This window comes from Hibiscus syriacus, unplaced genomic scaffold (assembly GCF_006381635.1).
Source record: "Hibiscus syriacus cultivar Baekdansim isolate YM2019G1 unplaced genomic scaffold, ASM638163v2 tig00110783_pilon, whole genome shotgun sequence".
NCBI lineage: Eukaryota > Viridiplantae > Streptophyta > Magnoliopsida > Malvales > Malvaceae > Hibiscus > Hibiscus syriacus.
Window position 1 is genome coordinate 2,084,897 of NW_024062861.1, and position 23,294 is coordinate 2,108,190.

General features: G+C 31.5%; 1 protein-coding gene and 1 long non-coding RNA gene across 2 annotated transcripts; one reads left to right on the plus strand and one right to left on the minus strand.

The window, feature by feature from the left end:
* Positions 1 to 1,404: 1,404 nt before the first annotated feature.
* On the minus strand, positions 1,405 to 6,362 carry LOC120140285 (cyclic nucleotide-gated ion channel 2-like). Its single transcript, XM_039155286.1, has 8 exons — positions 6,256 to 6,362; positions 5,512 to 6,172; positions 3,426 to 3,641; positions 2,905 to 3,221; positions 2,701 to 2,812; positions 2,302 to 2,538; positions 2,093 to 2,179; positions 1,405 to 2,004 (listed from the first exon to the last, which is right to left on the minus strand). The coding sequence occupies exons 1-8, from the start codon at positions 6,285 to 6,287 to the stop codon at positions 1,516 to 1,518; spliced, it is 2,151 nt and encodes a 716-aa protein (XP_039011217.1). The 5' UTR covers positions 6,288 to 6,362; the 3' UTR covers positions 1,405 to 1,515.
* On the plus strand, positions 3,160 to 22,372 carry LOC120140286. The gene is made up of 3 exons (XR_005517716.1): positions 3,160 to 3,309; positions 6,745 to 6,747; positions 22,363 to 22,372. It is a non-coding gene; the product is annotated as an uncharacterized LOC120140286 (long non-coding RNA).
* The last annotated feature ends 922 nt before the right edge of the window (positions 22,373 to 23,294 follow it).

Here is a 23,294-nt window from a genome sequence, read left to right on the forward strand (position 1 = left end):
ATGGGAAGAAGAATCATAAATAGACAAAACAAACCTGTAACACAGTGGCTAGTGCGCTGGAAGAACCTTGATGAAACCAGTGATACATGGGAAGATTATACGGTTCTTCGAGGCCAATTTCCTGAATTTGATCCTTGGGGACAAGGATCCTTTCTAGCGGCGGGTATTGTTACAGTTGGAGGAGAGGAACGAGGAGATGAACGGGGAAGAGAGGAAGAAATTGGGGAAACAATTGGGGGAAACAACGATCTAGGGTTAGGGATTGAGGCTCGAGAGGGAATTGAAAAAGGGAATTTAGGGATTGGAAGAGGAGAAAAAGAATTGAAGCGTTTACCTGATGAAGAGAAGTTACCTGATAAGGGTGCTGGCAGAAGTGGGTCGGCCCAAGTCTTCATACGGGAAAAGTGAAGCAGCCCAGCTTGGTGGCCCAACAACCTGCAAGGAGAGAAGAATATTAGTATGTTATAGGTTGTTAATAGTACAGACAGTTGGCTCATTATTAAATGACAATTGGAGCCCTGTAACTAAATAAAATGCTGTAGAATCAATCTGAATGGGATGTTATGAATGAACTAGCTATTTCTCTCTTAATTCTTTCTAAAATTCTCTCTATTTCTCTTCTAATCGACTTAAACCATAACAGATGACTTTCTCTGCTATGGACCTTCAGATTGAATTTGGATACGTGATTTGCGTTTGTGGATAGTATTTTCACATCGTTGGATTATGATTTGTGGTATGTCGGTGGTCTTTCAATAATTTTATTCCCTTTTGTGATTCATTTGCTGATACAATCAAATTTATTCCTATTTATAAAAAAAATGTTTCGATTCAAGTAGATCAAGAATGGGTTAATTGTATCATACTACCATATGTCCTATGACCTTTATTTTAAATCGGTCTTTAAACTTTTGAATAAGTCTTTAAACTTTTGAATATTTCAATTTCATCTATAACTCTCATTTTAAATTAGTCATTAAACTTTTGAACAATCTAATTTCATCCTTAAACTATGACCCTCTCTCTAAATTAGTCCACAAACTTTTGAATCTTCCAATTTCATCCCCAAATTCATCCAAATATGTAATTAGTTTCAACCATAGTTTAACCTAATTTTTTTCAAACATATAATAATATAACTTGACCTATCGATTTTATTAACAATGGATGCGGTTAGTATATACATATAATTTGGGATAAAATTGGAATGTTCAAAAAGTTTGCGGACTGATTTAGAATGAAGGTCATAGTTTGGGGATGAAATTGAAATATTCAAAAGTTTAAGGAATAATTTAGAATGATAGTCATGGTTTAAGGATAAAATTAAAACATTTAAAAGTTTAGAGACTTTAAAATGAAGATTATACTTTGAGGAGATGTGATGAAATCAACTTATCAAATATAGAATTGGTAAAGAACAATGTTCAAATGTTTCCATGGGGAACATAGAACTTTATTAGATGACACGGATTACATAATGAGCAAAAGAATTGCATAAGGCTATTGGCTTTTCTTTTATTCTAGATGATCATGTGGCCTTATTGACATAAACATGGCAGCATATTGTAGCAATCGGCGGTCCCTGCTGTTTCCATTTTCGGCAACAGAAACTATCAGACCTCGAGTCCTCCTTCTGTAACGCCGCCAACCGAGTTGTATGTTCACGGCTGCCCACGTTCGCCAATTCGATGAATAGTATCGAGCTGTTCTCTTAAGCCTCTCATTGGCAAACTTGTACCTGAAGTGATCCGTGATGTATTTGAGATGGTTTGCCTCGAGGCCAAACGCTTCAATCGATTCTATGCAAACGAATGTTGCAGACGAGGCAGGAAGACGATCCATAAATGGTCTGCGAAGACACCATGACAACAATTCATCACCCAGGAAGCCTCCTGGCTCGATAAAACTCGTGGCGATCATGCCTTTGCTGAGGCTTTGGTTACGTCTTATACGTCCGTGAACAATAAACACCATTCTCTGCACTGGATCTCCTTCTCTGATTATCTGTTTCATGTGAATAGTTTACAAGTTTAACAAATTTAGAATAGCGTGTTCAACATGGTAGGTTCTAGTTTAAACTTCATAATCGAACCTTTTCGTCTTTAGAGAATACAAGTGGCTTAACTCGATCGCAGATGTTATCGAGAATAAGATCATCCAAGTTCTGAAACAAAGGAACCTGCAGTGAATGAGATTGCAACCGAATTAGACTCGTCGCACAAAACCCTCGAATCAATGTCTCGAAGATTTATCTAAGGGTCCAGTTACAATGCAATATTAAAGTTTCAATTATGTTGATACCTTCTTGATAAGGTCAAGGCAAAGATAGCGCTTAATGTCTCTCCGGAGGCCTTCGGGTAAGTCTTTTATCAGTTCCATTTCGTCTTCTCCACCCGATATTGTCCATTTTTTACGTTCGAAGTGACGGACTCGTTGTCTCAAACGTGATGGTAACTGCCGGCGTTTCATCCACCATTCCATATCTCGACATCTTAGCTGCATTTTTCTTTTTTTGGCCATTACAGCATGCAAGAAAACCTTGATAAATATAAATGCAGGATCCAATTGTCAGTTAACTTCGCTATGGAAAGTTGAACAACATTCAACAATCTGTAAAAATAACTTAATGCTCACTAGGGTGATAACAGTTTAGTTCCGATTTTGTAAAATATCCGAATCCGAACAAATCAAATTTCTCACCTGGATGTTTCCAATCAGTAGAGTGAAGAGCATCAGTCCAGCAAGCACAATGAAGATACTGAACATCACTTCTAACCAGTGACTTGTTGGCTCAAGATCATTCCCAAAGGTGCTGCAAATGAAAGCACGGTGTGAGTATCGAGTATAGGTACGCGTCGTCTAATGCGATAGAGTCGAAGCTAACAATTTCATGTTGTGATTTACCTGAGAGTCATTAATCCCCAAAATATGGGATAAAGGATCTTAACAGCGACAGAGTTACTAGAAACAACAGGGAGGGCCAACTGATAAATCCCATAATTGAATGGTCCATGAACATCTAAACATAAAGGTTTCCGCACAACTTTGGTTGAGTTACCACCGCAAGAATTCCCGACCGTTTCAGCAGGAAATAAAAACTGGTAGCACACCTCCTCTGAGCACGACAACGAGAGGTTGCACTGAGTGTTTCTTGCGCATTGTTGCCTGAGACACGAGGCAACCCTCTGTATCGCAAGGACATACCAGCACCCTCCAGCAACCTGGACCACAGCTCAAAGTCATCAATTTCCAATATCAAGTATTCAACATAGAAAAAAGAAGAACAAGAGCAAATGTTTGTTGTAACGAGTAACGACCGAGTTCTAAGGCACATGGGAGCAACAACCAAATCCCGATGCGTAAGACGATGCGAGAGCTTGGTCGTTACAACTTGTGCGAGAATGCAGCTCATCGGTAAGACTTACATGAGAGGCAATGAAGTAGGCAATGAGGTTAAGGCCAAAACCCCACCAAATGGTGCCAAAGATGTAACCAGTGACCTTTTGCATCCTTCTCATTAAGCAAATGCTGTGGTAAACCTTTGGGAGGAATTGGAACAAGAAGATTAACAACATTATGGTCATTATAAGCTTGATCTTCTCTTCCCTTATTAATTTTGGTACAACTAACCAAAATACAGCCTGCAAAAAAAATGCTGACTGATAACATGTTCCAATACAAGATATTCAAAACAGAAGAAAAAACACATAATATTCTCGGTAATTATGTAAGATATTATTCGTTTTGATTCGAAAGTTTCACATTTTGATTCGTTTTTGAACACAGGTTTGGTGTCACGTAACATCAAAAAATCATGCTACTGAAGTTGTACAAGCACTGGAATTATTTCACAATAATTAGATTGTTTTAAATGAAGAGTAGGTCATAAATTAAAGGCAATGAGGGTTTTGTAAGTACAAAACAAAAGACAAGCAAACAGGTAGGCAAAATATCCAACAAGATTGTTTGTAACGATGCAAGATGAACACCACATCCAGTTTCTATGAAGCAACCAAAGTAATTGTCAACAATCTCATTGTCCAATAGGGGAAAGAAAGGCCTACTAGCTTTATGTTCATTATGGAAACTCCATACTAGAGAGAGAGAGTTGAAGAACAAACACAAGAAAGAAAAAGACTGAAAAGTAAGATTCAAAAAAGACCAAAACACATTATCTATTTCTGGGGTTTGTGGCACCCACTTTGCATTATTCATATTTTGGACTTTAATCTAATTAATATATATATATATATATTGTAATTTCTTTTTTTTTATTAATATGAGGTGAATAGTAGATAGTATATGTTTAAAGACTATCAAATATTTGATATTAAACGCTCATATACTTCTATATGTGATGTTTAAATCAAAGACCTCAAGAAATAGCAATAATTTCTTAACTATTAAAGTTCCATGCTTGTAAATTTTTTTTGAAATTATTAATTTAATTACACAAAATATGACTCAAACATAGGATGAATTATGATAATTTGGCACCTATGGTAGAGAGAGAGAGAGTAATAATTTAGCCTAACTCAATCAGAGGTGCAAAAATCCAAAATTTCAACCATCTTTTGCATGATTATATTGCACATGTCTTTGACAGTTATGGTTCTTTCCTGCCCCAGGCAAAAAACTTTAGAGAGTTGAGTAAATATACATTTTAGTACGTACATTCTTTTGTCCAATATACATTTTAATTCAAATGATACGGAAAATCACATAGTTGAAATAAGATATTTAATGTAAGTATTAATTTCTATTATGAAATTAAATTCAAATAATTAATGAACTAAAAAATTAAATACTAAATTAAACCTTAAAATTAAATTTAAGTATTTAATTAAACTAAACAAAATTTTACCACAATTAAACCTTAAAATTAAATATAAATATCAGAATATATATTTCTATTTGATTTTTGGAAACAAAATAAAATTATAATATTTTAGTCAAATTTTTAAAAATTCAAAAAGTTTCTCTTTATGCCCAAAATTCAAATTTACCTGTTCAGAATATAAAAAATAAGGGTAAAGTATACAAATGGTACCCCAATTTTAGGGTACCATTTTATTGAGTATTCTGATTATTAAAAGTTACAAAATGATTATCTGTTTATATGATTTTGTTTTGTTAAGTTCATCGACTATTAAAAGTTATAAAATGGTCACACTAATATTTATATGTTCTAAACTCGTCATTTTTCTGTAAAATATTAGCGACCATCTGAACTGGACCTTAACATGCTGAGTGAGATATGATAGTTGTTTGAGATATTGAGATCATATTTTAACATATTTCAGTCAATAGAATAAAGTCTAGCTCAGACTATTGTCATTTTTTAAAGAAAAAATGACGAGTTTAAAATATATAAATAGTCGTGTAACCATTTTATAACTTTTAATAGTCAAATATTTGATAGATCAACACCCTATTATCGATGACCATTTGTGTTATATTTGGAAAATACATATAAAAGAAATTAAAATAAAAAAAGTACTAAAAAGTGACCTGAGGAACTGGCAGAATGACAAAGGCATCAAACCAGAAACCTTTGAGGGAACGAAGGTAATGAGAGGCGACGGCACGCGCGTCCCACACGAGTTTACCGCAACCCACGACGAGCGACTCCCTTGACACGTACGCCAGCCTGAACTGAAGCCAGATATGGAACAAATGCACCGCGTCCACACACGTGCGAAGGACGGTTACTATGGCGGCCAGCCCTCCATCCATGTATAGACACGGCGAACCGCCTCTCCCTATCGACAAAGCATAAAAGAACAAAGGATCAATGGCTAAGGCCATTCCACGAGCCAATAGAAAAAACCGGTTCCAGTTCTGCACCCGCTTCGTTCTCGGATCAAGAACCCGTCCAAACGGACCATAAGGTCGCCGGGTATTGGCGGATGCGGCTTGTTGAGCCTTCTTCTGACCTGCCCTCGTACGAGCCTGAATGGGAACGAGGGAGGAGCCGGCGGAGGCTTCCCATTCGGGCGGATGAGCTTGGTCGCAGCTGGTGGAGTGGAAAACTGGAACACCGACTTGAGTGCAAGCGTAGCATTCTATAGTGTAGGGAACTGGGTTTTCTTCGTTGATGTCACCACCTCCGCCGCCGCCATGGTTAGAATTATCTGGGATTGTGTTCCGTTGCTGACAAAGTCCAAACCACCTGTTACAACAGAGTTATAATACAATGAAACCATTATACATTAATCGGTGATTACTTTGAAAGAAAATAGAAGAGGGTGAAACCTTGAAAGGGAGAAGTTGGACTGAGAAGGCATGGTGAGAAAAGTGGAACCATGGGAGAGAAAGGAATTGGAGAAGAAGAATGATCAGAGAAAGAAAGAAAGAAAGGACTTGGGGGGGGGGAGCGATGGAATTATATGATTAGGAGGTATTAATAATGAGAAAAACAATCATAATCCTCAATCATAAAATAAAAAATAAGTAATGTATATAAATTTATTGATTTGTTAAGTATTTCTACTATTAAAATTTACAAAATAATTTATTAATTATAGGGTGTTATTTTGTTTAGTCCTTTAACTATTAAAAGGTATAAAATGGTCACCCGACTATTCATATGTTTTAAACTTGTCATTTTCTGTTAGAAAATTGATAGTCGTCTGAGTTGGATATTAAACTGCTAACCGAAATATGATAACATCTGATTTCATAATATAAAATGACTTACAATTCAAACAATTCTGAGATCAGATTTTATTATATATCAGTTAGCATGTTAACGTACATCTCAAACGATTATCACAAACTATTATCAGTTTTTTTAATAGAAAATGACGAGTTTGGAATATATAAATAGTTAAATGAATATTTTGTAACTTTTAATGATCGAGTGACTCAACAAATCAACATACTACAATCAGAGGATCATTTGTAGCTTTTAATAGTCGAATGACTCAATAAAATAATATCATATAGTCGGCGGACCATTTGTGTATTTTATCCAAAAATAAAATAGAAATGAGAGATATAAAAAAAATGTCAATATCTTATATATTCTGATATAATAAGTAGGTGTAAATATTTGAGTTGAATTGAGTGTAAAAAATAAATTAGCAAGTTATATTTTATTTAAAAATATTAAATCAAATCGAGATGTTAAAATTTTTATTTAAATTTAATTATAAATATTTATAATATTCTGATACATATTAATATAAATTTATTGAATTTCTCTAACCATATTATATATATTCATTTTTTTCATATTGTAATGTTATTTAATAAATCAAATACAATCTAAAATTATAAAATATATTTATAACGTATTATATGGGAGTCAAAAAATTTAATGAGAAGAAAAGATTTGTAATAAATAAATAAATAGATCAAATTGAATAAAATACAAAGATAATAGACTAAATTAAAAAAGAGAGTAAATTTGTAGTTAAATATAGAAATTGAAATTACATATGTGTTCTATAGTGGCATTAGAGTATGTAGTTCAAATTTGATTAAAAAAAACCTAAAATGAATGAACAATTGAAAAGAATAAGAAAATTATGCAAAGTTAAGGTCATCAAAAAAGAGGAATACATGGATATTTTACAATGATTTAAGATCATATGGTTCAAATTTGATAAAATATGAATTGAAAATAAACATTAAATGAATAATGAAATCAGAGATTGAATCATAAAAGAATCAAATTACTAAACTAAATTCTCAATTGACTTGAAGTTATTAAATTCAAACTAAACTTGAATTTTAAATTCTAGTCTACTCGAGTAACTCGAATAACATGAAATTAAAAAGAAGCTTGAATAAATTGATTTATTTATGGAATAATAAGTAGAATTAATGGTATTGCCAAGTAGAGAAGAAGCCAAAAGCTAGCACGGAACATGAAAGGGGTAGATGTGGTGTGTGATGAGAATGTGAGAAGTGGTGGGGCTAGGGGTTGCAGTCTACAGCCATTGGGTCCACACCTAATGTGAGTCAGATGAACCATCACCACACCCTTGTTTGTGTGCAATTAAACCCTCATTAATGGACACTACACCATCCCCCCAATAATACTAATCCATTTCTCTTCTTACAACAATTTAAACCTTTTTGTATGCCAGTTTTTACTTTTTAACTCATTTATAATATTCCATGGAGAGAATGTTTTTCTGCTCATCAATAGAGTTTGTAGCACTTATTAACATAATTTATTAATGAGTTATTTTAATTTAACTGAAGTCTTAAATTTAAATTTTAAAATCTTTTTATTTTTTTATAACGATTAGTTTTCGATTTATTAATTGATTGATTTAGATCGAGTATTGCAAAGGCGATGATATCCCTCTCAACTAGGAGTGTAAATGAACTGAACTTTAACGAATAAGGTTGTGTTGATGTTCGTTTGCTTATTTTTAAAGGTGTTCATGTTCAGTTCGTGTTCGTTTACCTTTTTAATATCGTGTTCGTTTATTTATTTTTGAATATATCCATGTTTGTTTGTTTGTTTAGTGTTCATGAACATGTTCGTTTAGACTTCGAGATAATATTAATTTGCAAGGTAAAAATGGAAAAATTACACTACTAGTGCTTAAACTCCTTAAGCTTCATAGTTTAAACTCTAAATCTTACCATCTGTTCAATTTAGTCCCTACATTCATCAATATTTAAAATGTAAAAAATAAATGAGTCATTAAATGAGTTTGTTCATAAACATAAACGAACAAGCCAATAAACAAGCTTATAAACGAGCTCGTTCGTGAACATAAACAAACCAATCAAACCTTTGATCATGTTCATTCATTTATTAAAATGGACATATTTTTCCATACTTTTTTATTTAGCTTAATAAATGAACTTTTTACGAACGGTTCACAAATAATTCACCAAACACTATGTTCATTTACACCCTTACTCTCAACCTAATTTGCTCCATTCGCAAACGCTATAATTCAAACCACTTGCCTTACTTAAAGGATATAATGCATCATCCCAGTAGACCAACCGATTATTGGTGAAATTTTAATATTTTTTAAAATATATATTATATTTAATAAGATAGTTATGTCTCATAGATTTTAATATCTATTTTTTTATTAGAGTTAATTATATTATATGTACTTAAATTTTTATCATCATTTTAAATTGGTTCCTAAATTATGACTATTATTTTAAATTAATCCTTAAACTTTTAAATATTTCATTTTCATCCCCAAACTATAATCTTCATCTTAAATTGGTCCCTAAACTTGTTGAACATTTCAATTTCAATTTGGAAGATTCAAAAGTTTAGGAACCAATTTAGAATGAGAATCATAGTTTGAGGGGTGGAATTGGAATGTTCAAATTTTAAGGACTGGTTTAAAATGATAGTCTTAGTTGGGAGGTGGTTTGGAATATTTAAAGTTTAATAACCAATTTGAAATGAGGGTCATAGTTTGGGGATATATAATGTAATTAAATCTTTTTATTATTAAGATAAAGGAAATGGTTAATATACGTTACGATTCAAGTTTAATATACTAATAAAACTCGAATTTTAATAGTTTATCGAGACGTTAATCAATCGCACCACCCTAAAGCGAATGAATGTGTAATTGCTCGTATACTATTCATTGGATCTCTGCTCTCTTAAATGGCATCGCAGCATGAGAAAAATGTTCCTAACTGCAAGCCAGGCTCCAAATGGCACGTGTGAGGACTAACACTGTTCTTCGAGGTTCAAATATCAATGATTTTTGTGATTGCAACAACTTTCAGCCGATTATCTCTTTTAATTTGAATGAAGAGTAACGAACAGTTAATGATTTCATAAGAAAAAGAGAAAGAATACTTTGAAGAAGATAATACTCATTTGATCCCCTACCAATTACAAAAAGAATACTTTGAAGAAGATAATACTCATTTGGTCCCCTACCAATTACAATCATGAGATGCATGAGGAATTTTGCAAATGAAATCAAATTAAGGCTTGAAAAGAATATTCTAAACTTCCTCAATTTATTTTATTTGTTCTAGTCAATAATAATTAATTTCCTAAATTTAAACTACTTATTTCAAAGTAGATAAGCATAGACTAAGCTTGAAACACTTCCTCCTATAATAATCATCCTCACGATAGTAATAATTATGCATGTATTCTAAGAAAATTGGTAGTTTGATTAATTAAAACACACATATTTTTGTAATTCAAAAATATGTATACAAATCAAGGAATAACGATCACCAAAAATAAATTCTTTATGTTATTTTTTTAGAGTTACAGTCACGGGTGATATCATGTATCGGCGACCCATTGCATTAACTTATATGTATATAATATTTTTTAACGGTGAAATAGTCTCTTTTAACCTTCGGAAAATAATTATATATTGTTTAAATTAAAAATAATCAATGTGATCTTTGACGAAAATTATGATTGAATATTATATTATTAATGTGACAGTTGATGATATTGACGTGATAATCAACTTATTTTAACATAACAATTTATATAACGACACGATAAAGGATTTATGAAATTGATGAATTAACCTTCGACTCCCCTCAGACCTCGCGTCACGAGCTTCTATTGATAACTAAATACTAGTTGGATAAAACTCCAAAGATTCTGAATAATAAGCTTCGATGCTCTGACAAGCATAAGATCGAGTGTGTTGGAATATTACGCCTTTGTCTGAATAATTGTTAAGATAGCAAATGATTTGTTAGTTTGTTATAAGTTAGTTGAGAGGCTGTTAGGAGTTTGTTAGAAGCAGTTATTTTCCAGTTCATGTGTTATTGCTTGTACAATGTATTATAAATTGTAGATTCAGCTGAATAATAATATACATGGCTTTATTTTTAACATGGTATCAATTTACAGGCCGTTCCTTGTTGGGTTACTATGCTTGGCCCATTTCTAAACCAAGTAAGTATGGCTCGGTATTGTTTCCGTAGCAGCTCTCTTCTCCCTCGTCTTTCCCCAAATCAGTTCTCTAGGGATTTCATTCAACGATTTCCATTACCATGCCTCCAATAAACGAAACGTCTCCGATCGATTTCAATCACCCTCTCTTCTTGCATCCGTCAGACACTCCTGATACACCGCTAATCTCTCATCAACTGGTTGGATTGGAGAACTACAACGTCTGGAGCAGATCGATACGCATCGCGTTGTTGGCGAAAAACAAGCTCGGCTTCGTTGATGGTGCTTGCCAGAAGGAGCTTTATGATCCTGATTTACATCCTCAGTGGGAGAGGTGTAATGCCATTGTATTGTCTTGGATTCTCAACGCCGTGAGTAGGGAGCTCTCGGCTGGCATAGTTTTTTCCTCAAATGCGACTTCCATTTGGAACGACTTGAAGGAGCGCTTTGAAAAAGTTAATGGTTCAAGAATTTTCTTCCTCCATCGTGAAATAGCCACCATCTCTCAAGGTGAGTTAACTGTTTCGAATTACTTTACTAGATCGAAGATACTGTGGGATGAATATGCTACACTTGTGCCGATTCCATCGTATGAGTATGCCAGCTCGCAGCAATACTCCAGGCACCTTGCTCAGCAGCAACTTCTTCAATTTTTGATGGGCTTAAATGAGACTTGTTCCTCGGTTCGGAGCCAAGTCCTACTGATGCAGCCTCTTCCTTCGGTGAACCAGGCGTACTCCATGATTTCTCAAGAGGAGTCTCAACGAGTTCAGCTCTCTGCTGTACCTTCCAGTCTTGATTCATCAGTGTTTTACTCTAAGAACTCTGGGACTCCTGATCGTCGTCGGTTTCAAGGAGTTTGTGACTATTGCAAGATCAAAGGTCACAAACGAGATAGTTACTATCGTCTTATAGGATTTCCACCGGATTTCAAGTTTTCTAAATGCAAGAACGCCCAGGCTGTCGTAGTTTTCTCTGAACCTGTTACTGCCTCTGACCCTGCTGGTGCCTCTGATAAGATGCATTCATCGGTTCTTTTGGCACCTGCCTTTACTCAGGAGCAGTATAACCAGATCGTTAGTCTTCTGTCCTCTGCTGCTTCGGTTGATTATGCTGTGAATCTTGCAGGTATTGGTGATAATTGTTTACCTGCTTCCAGTAAATCTCTAACGTGGATTTTAGATACAGGTGCTACATATCACATATTATCTGATTTGCAATGCTTACATTCTCCTATCTTGTGTTCCTCCCGGTCAGTTCAATTGCCTAATGGTAAAACGGTCTCAGTTCAATATATTGGTTCATGTTTCCTAAACTCAAACACAAAACTGTCTAATGTGTTATATATCACAAATTTTACTCACAATTTACTCTCCATTTCAAAGCTCACCCGTGATCTGCACTGTTCTGTTGTTTTTTATCCTGATTTTTTCCTTCTGCAAGATCTCTCAAGTGGAAGGATGAACGGGATTGGTAAAGAGTTTAGAGGGCTTTATTTTTTTTAATCATCAGCTTCACCTACTAGTTTGTCACCTACACATTCTTCAAATGTGCAGTTTTTTAGTGTTTCCTCTAGTTTGTCTTGTTATTCAAAATTGCTTGATTGTAGTCATGTATCTGAATGTATGACTGTTATTTCTGGTAATAATACAAGTCTTTGGCATTTTCGTTTGGGGCATGCTGCTCTTTCAACCATGAATAAACTACCTGTGTTGCATTCTGTTAAATTGGATTCCAAGTTATTACACTATTGTCCTATTTGTCCTTTAGAAAAACAAACTAGACTCCCATTCCCTGTTAGCCTCACTTCTTCTCTAACTCCTTTTAGTCTAATTCATATAGATTTATGGGGTCCTTATCAAATTGCTATATATAGTGGTCATAGGTATTTTTTAACTATAATTGATGATTTTACTCGTATGACTTGGGTGCACTTGTTGAGATTGAAAAGTGACGATGTTATCTCTCTTAAAAAATTCATCACTTTTGTAAAAACTCAGTTTTCAGCTATTGTTCAAATCGTTCGTAGTGATAATGGCACTGAATTTTTTAATTCTCAATGTTCTGAATTTTTTAGTTCACTTGGGATTCTTCGTCAAAGCTCTTGCGTTCAGATACCCCAACAAAATGGGGTTGCTGAACGCAAACACATGCATATTCTCGAAGTTGCAAGGGCACTTCGTTTTCACTTGAAAGTTCCTATTAAGTTTTGGGGAGAATGTATTACTACAACTTGTTATATAATAAACCGATTACATTCTTCTGTTTTAAGTTTCAAAACTCCTTTTGAAGCCCTTTACCATAGAATTCCTGATCTTTCTCATCTAAGGGTTTTTGGGTGTCTATGTTATGCTACCATACTAAACTATTTTGATAAGTTTTCTTCTAAGGCTATTCCCTGTGTTTTCATGGGCTATTCTTCAACTCAAAAGGGGTACCTTCTCTTTAATCTTCACTCAAAACAGTTTCTTGTGAGTAGAGATGTTGTGTTCCATGAACTTATTTTTCCCTTTCATTTTCCTGTTTCAGAATCTTCTCATTTTTTCCTTCACATTCTCATATTCCTGATTCTGAATTTTTAATACTTGATTCTTCACTACCAACTAATATTCCTGATTCTTCCCAAGAATTTAATACTATGTCACCTATTCCCTCAATTTTTCCTTCTGATTTCTCAATAGGTGCATCTGGTAGTCCATCTGATGTTTCCACAAGTTCTTCTCAGGCCAGTATCCCTCCTTTAGCACAGGATTCAGTTGTTTCTAGACGTTCCTCTCATGTCTCTAAGCCTCCAAATTGGTTAAACGATTATGTTTGTACTTGCCAATCCACTTCATCCTCTACTACTTACCCTATTTCTAAATATATTTCTTACTCTCATTTGCCCTTGCCCACTCAACATTTTTTAGATTCTATCTCTCATCTCCATGAACCCACCACTTATCATGAAGCTTGTCAATGCCCGCAATGGCAGCAGGCCATGAGATAAGAGATTCAAGCATTGAAATCAAATAATACTTGGACTGTGGTACCTTTGCCTACTGGTAAAGTTCCCATTGGCTGTAAGTGGGTCTATAAAATTAAGTATCATGCTTCGGGTGAGGTGGAAAGATTCAAGGCTCGGTTGGTGGCCAAAGGGTACAATCAAAAGGAAGGTGTTGACTATGTGGAGACTTTTTCTCCTATTGCTAAACTCACCACTGTAAGGCTGATTTTAGCTTTTGCTTCTATCTTTGACTGGCCGTTGTGGGAAATGGATGTTCATAATGCTTTTTTGCAAGGAGATTTGGTTGAAGAAGTCTACATGCAGTTGCCAGAGGGCTTTTCCAACCAGGGGGAGCATATGGTTTGTCTGCTGCAAAAGTCTCTATATGGACTCAAGCAGGCTTCTAGATAATGGAACAAGAAGTTGTCTGAAGCTCTTATATCATCAGGATTTCAACAAAGCAAGCATGATTACTCGTTGTTTACAAGGCAAGTAGCAGACAAGTTGGTCATTGTGGTGGTTTATGTAGACGATTTGCTAATCACTGGAAGTAATACTGATATGATAGAGGAGCTCAAGTGTATACTAAGTTCTAAGTTCAAAATGAAAGACTTGGGGTGAATTAAGATACTTTCTTGAACTTGAAGTGTTGAGGTCAGAGAAGGGGATCGTATTAAATCAACGCAAATACGCACTAGAATTAATAAAAGATAGTAGGACAGGGGGAGCAAGGCCTGCTTTAACGCCATTGGAATAAAATAATAAACTTTATATTGTTTTGGATACAGAGTGCTTGAAGCAGAATGAAGAAAGTATGATAGACAGGACATAATTTCAAAGACTCATAGGCAGGCTTATATACTTAACTCACACCAGGCCTGACATAGCCTATTCGGCTCAGCATCTAAGTCAGTTCATACATCAGCCTCGAAAGGAGTATATGGAAATAGCCTTGAGAGTTGTTCGATATATTAAGAAGAATCCGGGCCAGGGAGTTTTGTTGGACTCTTCAAGCACATGTGATCTTGTTGCTTTTTGTGATTTTGATTGGGCAAATTGCCCAATATCAAGGAAGTCTGTAACAGGATATTGTATTAAACTTGGTAATTCCCTGATTTTGTGGAAGTCAAAAAAGCAGAACACAGTGGCTTGTTCTTCAGCTGAAGCTGAGTATAGAAGTATGGCTATGACTACAGCAAAATTAGTTTGGCTAAGTGGATTGCTAAATGAACTAGGAGTAAAACAGGATCAACCAGCCAAGTTGTTTTGTGACAGTAAAGCCGCATTGCAGATTGCCTCTAATCCAGTCTTCCATGAAAGAACGAAGCACATTGAAATTGATTGTCATTTTGTTAGAGACAAGATTCAAGAAGGGTTTATCACTACTGAACACATTTCCTCAAGGGAGCAGCCTGCAGACATCTTAACAAAGGCACTTGGAACACAACAACACGAGTATTTGACAGCCAAGTTGGGGGTTTCAAACGTTTTCTACCCACCAACTTGAGGGGAAGTGTTAAGATAGCAAATTATTTGTTAGTTTGTTATAAGTTAGTTGAGAGGCTATTAGGAGTTTGTTAGAAGCAGTTATTTTCCAGTTCATGTGTTATTGCTTGTACAGTGTATTATAAATTGTAGATTCAGCTGAATAATAATATACATGGCTTTATTTTTAACAATAATTATTTTATTTGAATATTTAGTATAAAATATTAGAAAATATAGTAATTTATATATCTAATCGTTTTAACTTGAATAAAGAAAAAAGAGTTCAAATTATTAAATAGTATATTGTTTTTGCAAAAAGATTGGTGAGTTGAGTTAATATTGGGCAACAACGGAGACAAATATCTTCTACCTATAAATCATACCTATGATTAATGATAATAAAAAATATTCTATAATCATTTGTTTATCTTTTAGTGAAAATGCCTATGACTAATACTGTAATCAATCACTTGTCCTTCAGCTCTTTGCATCCCTAAATTGCAAGTCAAAGTGAGTTCAATAAATCACACCTCCTTGCAAAAATGCTTGTAATAACAATTTAGACGATTCATAAATATATAGATTAATAATAATAGTTTTCACCCATCCAACGATGTTCTGTGTAAAATTTTTAAAAAAATTATATTGTGGAAGTGAATCACAACCCTTTTCACGGGATATGATCCTATTTCACAATATAAAACTCTTTTAGTTTTACATAGATTTAATACCTTTTGATTAGTGAAAATAAATTAACGAGATTAACAGCATATAATAAGAAGATATTCACTGAAAAAAAGAACTAATTTTATTCATCTATTTTTACTCATCCAACATTCTTAAATCTGTATAAAACTAAAAGAATTTTACATTGTATAAGTGGATCATAACCGTTTTCACGAGATAAGATCATATTACACAATGTAAAATTCTTTAGTTTTACACATATTTAAGATCGTTGAATGAGTGAAAATTCTTTAATTTTACAATGTAAATCTCTTTTAGTTTTACACGGATTTAAGACTGTTGAATGAGTGAAAATAGATGGTTGAGATTAACAATAGAAAACGATAATATATTCACTAGAAAAAAAGAGAGAGTTAATCTCAATCGTCTCATCCAACGGTCTTAAATCTGTGTAAAACTAAAAGAGTTTTACATTGTGTAAGTGGATCATAACCCTTTTCACAGGATAGTATATCCTATTACACGATGCAAAAAGCTTTTAATTTTATGCAAATTTAAGACCGTTGAATGGGTGAAAATAGATGATTGATCAGAATAACAGTAAAAAATAATTTAATCTCAATTATCTATTTTCACTCATATAACTGTCTTGAATCTATACAAAAATAAAAGAATTTTATATTGTGAAAGTCGATCATAACCCTTCTTTCGCGTGTGTGTATATATATATATATATATAATTAAGTCGATCATAACCCTTCTTTCACACACACATGTATATATTGAGTTAGGGAAAAATTGAAAGCGACAGAACAACAATTAAAAGAGCCCACTTCATAAATAAAGCACGTTGTCGGATTCAATTATTTAAGGAATTTAGATACGCATTGATTTTGGAAAAAATAAGTTATTCTTATCTACAATTTTCAATCTGGAACTGAAATATATTCCATTCAATCATATTTCTGAAATTATTTATAATAATTATATTAATAATATATTAAATATAAATCCTTAATACTTATATTATAGCATCATGTCATTCTTGTAAGGTATAAATCATTACTATGACATGCAAAAGCCAATGGGTCATATTTATGGTGCACAGAAGCCAATTTCTTAACTACCATCAATTTATATTTTTCCATAAATCATAATACTAAAAATATCAAATATTTATTACACAAAACATGTGGTTATGAAATTACGAATAAAATAATTTAATCACGTAACATTATTTGAGTGAATATATATTAATATAAATTCATTCAATTCACTTTAGATCTTGGCTATTGGTAGGTTAAACCCCTTCAAGCAGGAAGGTTTTGACCAATTAGACACCTTGACATGAGTTACTACTAAATATAATTCGAAAAATACTTTTTAGAATTTATTTTTAATAAAATAAACAGATTAATATCATTATTATTAGGATAAACTATTTATTTAGTACCTAAACTATTACTTTTGTTATGTTTTGATACCGACACTTTATTTATTTTTTAAATCATACCAAACGTTTAGTTTAGGTTTCATTTTGGTATCCAACATTAAAAATTTATGACATAAATTAGGATGTGTCTTAATGCAAGAAGGAAAGTCATAGTTTACGACTCTCTTCAATTAAAATGTCATAAATTAAACTATCCAACACACAACCTTGAACTTATTGTAGTTGTGTTTTGTTTGAAAAACTGGAGATGTTTCTGTATGATGAAAAGTGTCATCTATTCATTGATTATAAAAGCCCCATTTATATTATGAATCTCCACAAAAGATGTTGGATTTAACTTTTAAAAGAATATGACTTAATAATCGATTATCATCCAAAAAAATAAAATGTTGTAGTTGATGCAATCAGTGGATAACCTTTGTATGGTAAATTCTGAAACATTTTGTAAATTTTGATAATAATCTAAATATCATGATAAACCGAAACTTTTCTATTTTGTATCCCTCAAACTTTTTAAATCTAATCTACGTGTTCAAAGGAATAAAAGCTTCTTGGTTGAAATTCCAGTTAAAAATCATTCATGATCAAATTGGTGACAATTCTGAATCTGGGTTATCTGTTAAAAATGTAAACTGAATTTTCTTTGAATTTTAGATAGCAACTTCAGTCAAGTCATATATATATATTCATATGCAAGGACGGAACAAGGATTCTGATTCAAGGAACTAGGTATAAACTACAATAAAAAATGAAAACAAATCAAAATTTGAAGGTGTAAATAGGTATTTATTCTTATACATGATAAACAATTAGGATACAGTAATACCTCACACTAACTTCGTCCATGTTGATATGATAATCATATGAGAATTTGAAAAATGATGTATTTGCAAACAAACAAGAAGGATATTTACGGTTGTTTTAAGCTTCGAAGGAACCTTCCACTTTCAAACACAAAAGTAAAAAAGAAAGAGAGAAATTTGTGATTAAAAGCATCACAACGGTGATGTACTATGTATATCTGCGTAGGTCGTAATCAAAGATGTGTAGTATATCACGTCTTGTTCAAAAGATAATATACTTTCTGGCCCCCATAATTTGGGAGAGATTTTACTTGTCTCCCGTCTTGATTATCATCGGATTTTTTATTTATAAGTTTGATCTAAATTTATTCGACTCGAATTTAAAAAAGATAAATCGGAATTTGGCAAATTCAAATCTTTATCTCACTTTTTGTCGTGATAACAATAGCGATAACGACGATTACAAGATAACAACATAGAAAATTTTAAAACAATTATTTTACTTTTGGCGATGATTGAATCGTACGATGGAGAAGGAATTTGATTGCAATGGGATGGATAAAGCTTCATTTAGGGTTTAGAAAGTCAGTTGGAAAGATGGTAAAGAACAACACTTGGGGTTGCTATCAATGTTGTCTTGATTTGATAGTGAATGTAGAAACTGAAGATAAAGATGAAAAGAATCATTTTAAAACAAAATTAAATATGTCCATTAAATCTTAATTTATATAGTATCACTATTTTAGTGATATTTTAAAAGTTTATAAATGCACGGGTAAACTGATGCGATACTTTTTTATTTTTTAATGATTATGTGGTATTACCTTATGGTAATACGTCAATATCATTGTTAAGTTTTTAACGATGAGGTACCAAAACGAAACATAACCTAAACGTTAGGTATGATTTTGAAAAATATAAAATTTTGATATCAAAACGAAACAGAAGTAATAGTTTAGGTACTAAACGTATAGTGTACTCTAAATCTAACATGTTCGGTTGGAAAATTCTAAAATGAATATCATTTATTGATATACACCACTAATTTTATAGGATAAAATTCTTAAATAGTCATTAAACTATATTAAAATATTTTTTACACATCAACAGTTGGTTCAAGTGGTAAGCACCTTAGTATCACTTAAAAAGGTCTCGATGTATATGCAACGCTGGGAGACTCACCCACCAAAACTACGTGTGCAACATAAGTCAATCTAGATTAGTCAGGACAGAGCCTTGGGGAATCAGAAAGGCAAAAAAAAAAAATTCACACTAAACTTTGAGAATTTTTTTTAAAAAAAAAGTATGACCCTTATTTTAATTTCGCCCCTAAACTTTTAATATTCTACTTTTATCCCTAAACATGACTATCATTCTAAATTAATCCTTAAACTTTTGAACATTTCAATTTCATCCCAAACTATATGTATGCACTAATCACATCTCTTGTTAATAAAATCATTAGGCCAAGTTATATCATTATATGTTTGAGAAAAAAACAAAATTCAGGTTATATTATGGTTGAAACTAATTACATATTTGGATGATTTTGGAATATTCAAAAGTTTGGGGACTAATTTAGAAAGTGGTCCATAGTTTAGGCATGAAATTAGAATTTTCAAAAGTTTAAGAACTAATAGAATGAGAGTCATAGTTTGGGGATAAAATTGAGATATTAAAAAGTTTAAGGATCAATTTAAAATGAAAGTTGTAGTTTAAGTATATATGACGTAATTAACACTTTATATAATATGCATTAAACTTTAAATTTCATTTATAAAATAGATTCCCTCGAATCCTTCCCCTTCACACGGTGGCGCTTTTATTCCGACGCCTCCACCAACCGAGGCCAAATTCTAAAGTTGGGGAATACTCAACAACTTGAACCCTTAAGGAAAACAACACCATTGGTATTGGTTCATCACAGGCTCTGGACCTTTGAGATTTTCAACATACGGTCGTATTCTCCTTTAAATCAATCATTTCATGATTAACCCGGCATGTAAACATTGTTAAATATGTATGCACGTGTTTTAAATTTATGGAGAAGTTGAATCCACAACGAGATTCAAAAGAAACCTATTAATTTTAATTAAAAATAAATTAACATATTATATATATGAAAAAGGGCAAAAAGCAGAAATATATTAAAATTGGAATTTAATTTTTAATAGAGTGCGTTTTCAATAATTAAATTTTTTTGAACACCTATTATCTTAGAATATTAAAAGAGAAAATAAAATAACTTATAGCAACTCCAATCAAACCAAGTATATGCAAACAAACAAGAAGGATATGTACGGTTGTTTTAAGCTTTGAAGGAACCTTCCGCTTTCAAACATAAAATTTAGAAAAGAATTGTGATTTACAGGTGATTGCAACAAAAAAATATTAAGGGAAAACTACAAGTTCAATGCCTAAATTATTATTTTTTCCGTTTCGTTACCTAAATATTATTTTATTTTAAAATCATACCTAACGTTTAGTTCAAGTTTCATTTTTGTATCACTCCTTTAAAAACTTAACGGTGGTGTCGATGTGTCACCATAAGGTAATATCATGTCATTATTGAAAAAATAAAAATAGAAAGTCAACAGTTTTGTTAATTTTTTAACAATGGAGTATCAAATTGAAACATAAACTAAACGTTAGATATAATTTTGAAAAAAAATAAAATTTAGGTACTAAAATAGAACAAAAGTAAAAATTTAAATGCTAAATGTTTAGTTTACCCAAAAATAAAACATCACTTCGGCAATGTACTATATATAGCTGCATAGGGAGATTGTCTCAGGAAATACGATTAATATACGGTTAATATACGGTATTACCGGATATATTAAAAGATATTTAATAAATTCGGTTTAGCGCTACATATTATGTTGACAGACTAATAATGTTTTAGGTAGAAAACATGAAAAACTATTAAAAAATTTAGTAACCGGTAAACTTTAATTATCGGTAAGTATCGATACATATATATAAGTGTCCATACTTATTTCACTGTAAAAAATATTAATTTAAGGGTTTTTTAGTGAGTTTTAATATATTAATTTAGTAATTATACACGTCTAATGGTTTACTTTTATGTTACGGTATATATTATTATTAAATTAAAAATAATAAACATAGATATTACATATTTATTATTATCTTATGTTAAAATTATTAAATTTAAATTCTAGATAATATTTTATAAAATATCAAAACAATCAAATAATTTTTTGTGTAAATGAAATTATTAAATTAATATTGTAGGTGGAAAACAAGAAGCACTATTAAAAAATTTTGAAACATAGATTACATAACTTTCAACAAAGTATCGATACATTTTTATAAAAAGTATATATACTTTCAACATATCAAGTAAATTTTACCGGTTTTATCATAATGTTACCTGATATGTTGAAAGTATCGATCCTTTTTATAAAAAGGATCGATACTTTACAATATAAAAGGTAAAAATATGATGTAATAGGTAGCGCTTATATAATGTAATAAGTAGCGCTTATATAATGTAATAGGTAGCGCTTATATAATGTAATAGGTAGCACTTATATAATAAAATAGGTTAATTACTGGAAACATTATCAAGCACAATAACATATTAGGTACCGCTTATATAATGTAATAGGTATCGCTTATATAATGTAATAGGTAACACTTATATAATGTAATAAGTAGCGCTTATATAATAAAATAGGTTAATTACTGAAAACATTATCAAACACAATAACATATTAAGTAGCGCTTATATAATGTAATAGGTAGCGCTTATATAATAAAATAGGTTAATTACTGAAAACATTATCAAGCACAATAACATATTAGGTAACCCTTATATAACGTAATAGGTAGCGCTTATATAATAAAATAGGTTAATTATTTAATTTTTTATTACAATATATTAGGTAAACGCCTAAAATATTACCAATGATAACATAACCGATTATTTACTAGAAACATTATCAAGTATAATAATGTAAACGGTAAAAAAAATAGGCGCTAGGTATTACATTAAACTACCTACTAGATATGTTAAAAGTATCGATTTCATTTAAACAAGTATCGATACTTTTGAAATTGAAAAGAAAAGCAGTAATAGTGCCTATAAACATCAAATACAATAAAACAATATTATTTATTAACAAAATAATATTTTTATTTTTAAAATATTAGAATAATTTATTTAATATTATTTATGTCAATATTATTATTAAAATATTATATCTATAATTTTATAAATAAAAAATTATGATTATTATATTTTATTAAAATAAAATTATTATAAATTATATTTTTATTTTATTTTTTATAATAAGAATAATATATCATTAATTATATTATAATGAGATAATAGTTAAACATATGTGTCGATACATTTTCTAAAAGTATCAACACATATGTTATAATTATAATGTAATAGGTAAATTTACAATGTAACTAGTATACAACAATAACAAAACAAGTAAAAATTACCGAAAACATCATTATTTTAACAAAAAATGTAAAACGCTAGCGGTTTTGTTATTTTTTTACCGGTTTTGTTATTGTTGGGCATTTTACTGAAAATATTAAAAAACATTGATGTTTTAGGTAGAAATAATAATGTTTTAGGTCATTTTTACCGGTTTTGTTATGCCCAACAATAACAAAACCGGTAAAAATAGACCTTTTAATGATAAAATTAGTAAACACAAATTATACAAATTAATTTTAATTTTTTAGTTTGTAAGTTGCCACAATATAACTAATGGAAAAAAAGGACACAGTATTTCTATTTAGATATTAACTTTCAAATAAAAAATAAAAATACATATATATATATATATATAATTACAATATAATTTTAAAAAATAATCATAATGAATTGATGAAAAATAATCATAATTACAATATAATTATAAAAAATCAAATACAATAAAATAATATTATTTATTAACAAAATAATATTATTATTTTTAAAATATTACAATAATTTATTTAATATTATTTATG

Excerpts from the sequence above, each read along its gene's own strand:
- LOC120140285 (XM_039155286.1), bottom strand. The coding sequence starts at position 6,287 with ATGCCTTCTCAGTCCAACTTCTCCCTTTCAAG. Across the intron at positions 6,173-6,255 it reads TCCAACTTCTCCCTTTCAAG|GTGGTTTGGACTTTGTCAGC; the intron begins GTTTCACCCTCT and ends CTGTTGTAACAG. Across the intron at positions 3,222-3,425 it reads CCTACTTCATTGCCTCTCAT|GTTGCTGGAGGGTGCTGGTA; the intron begins GTAAGTCTTACC and ends GCTGTGGTCCAG.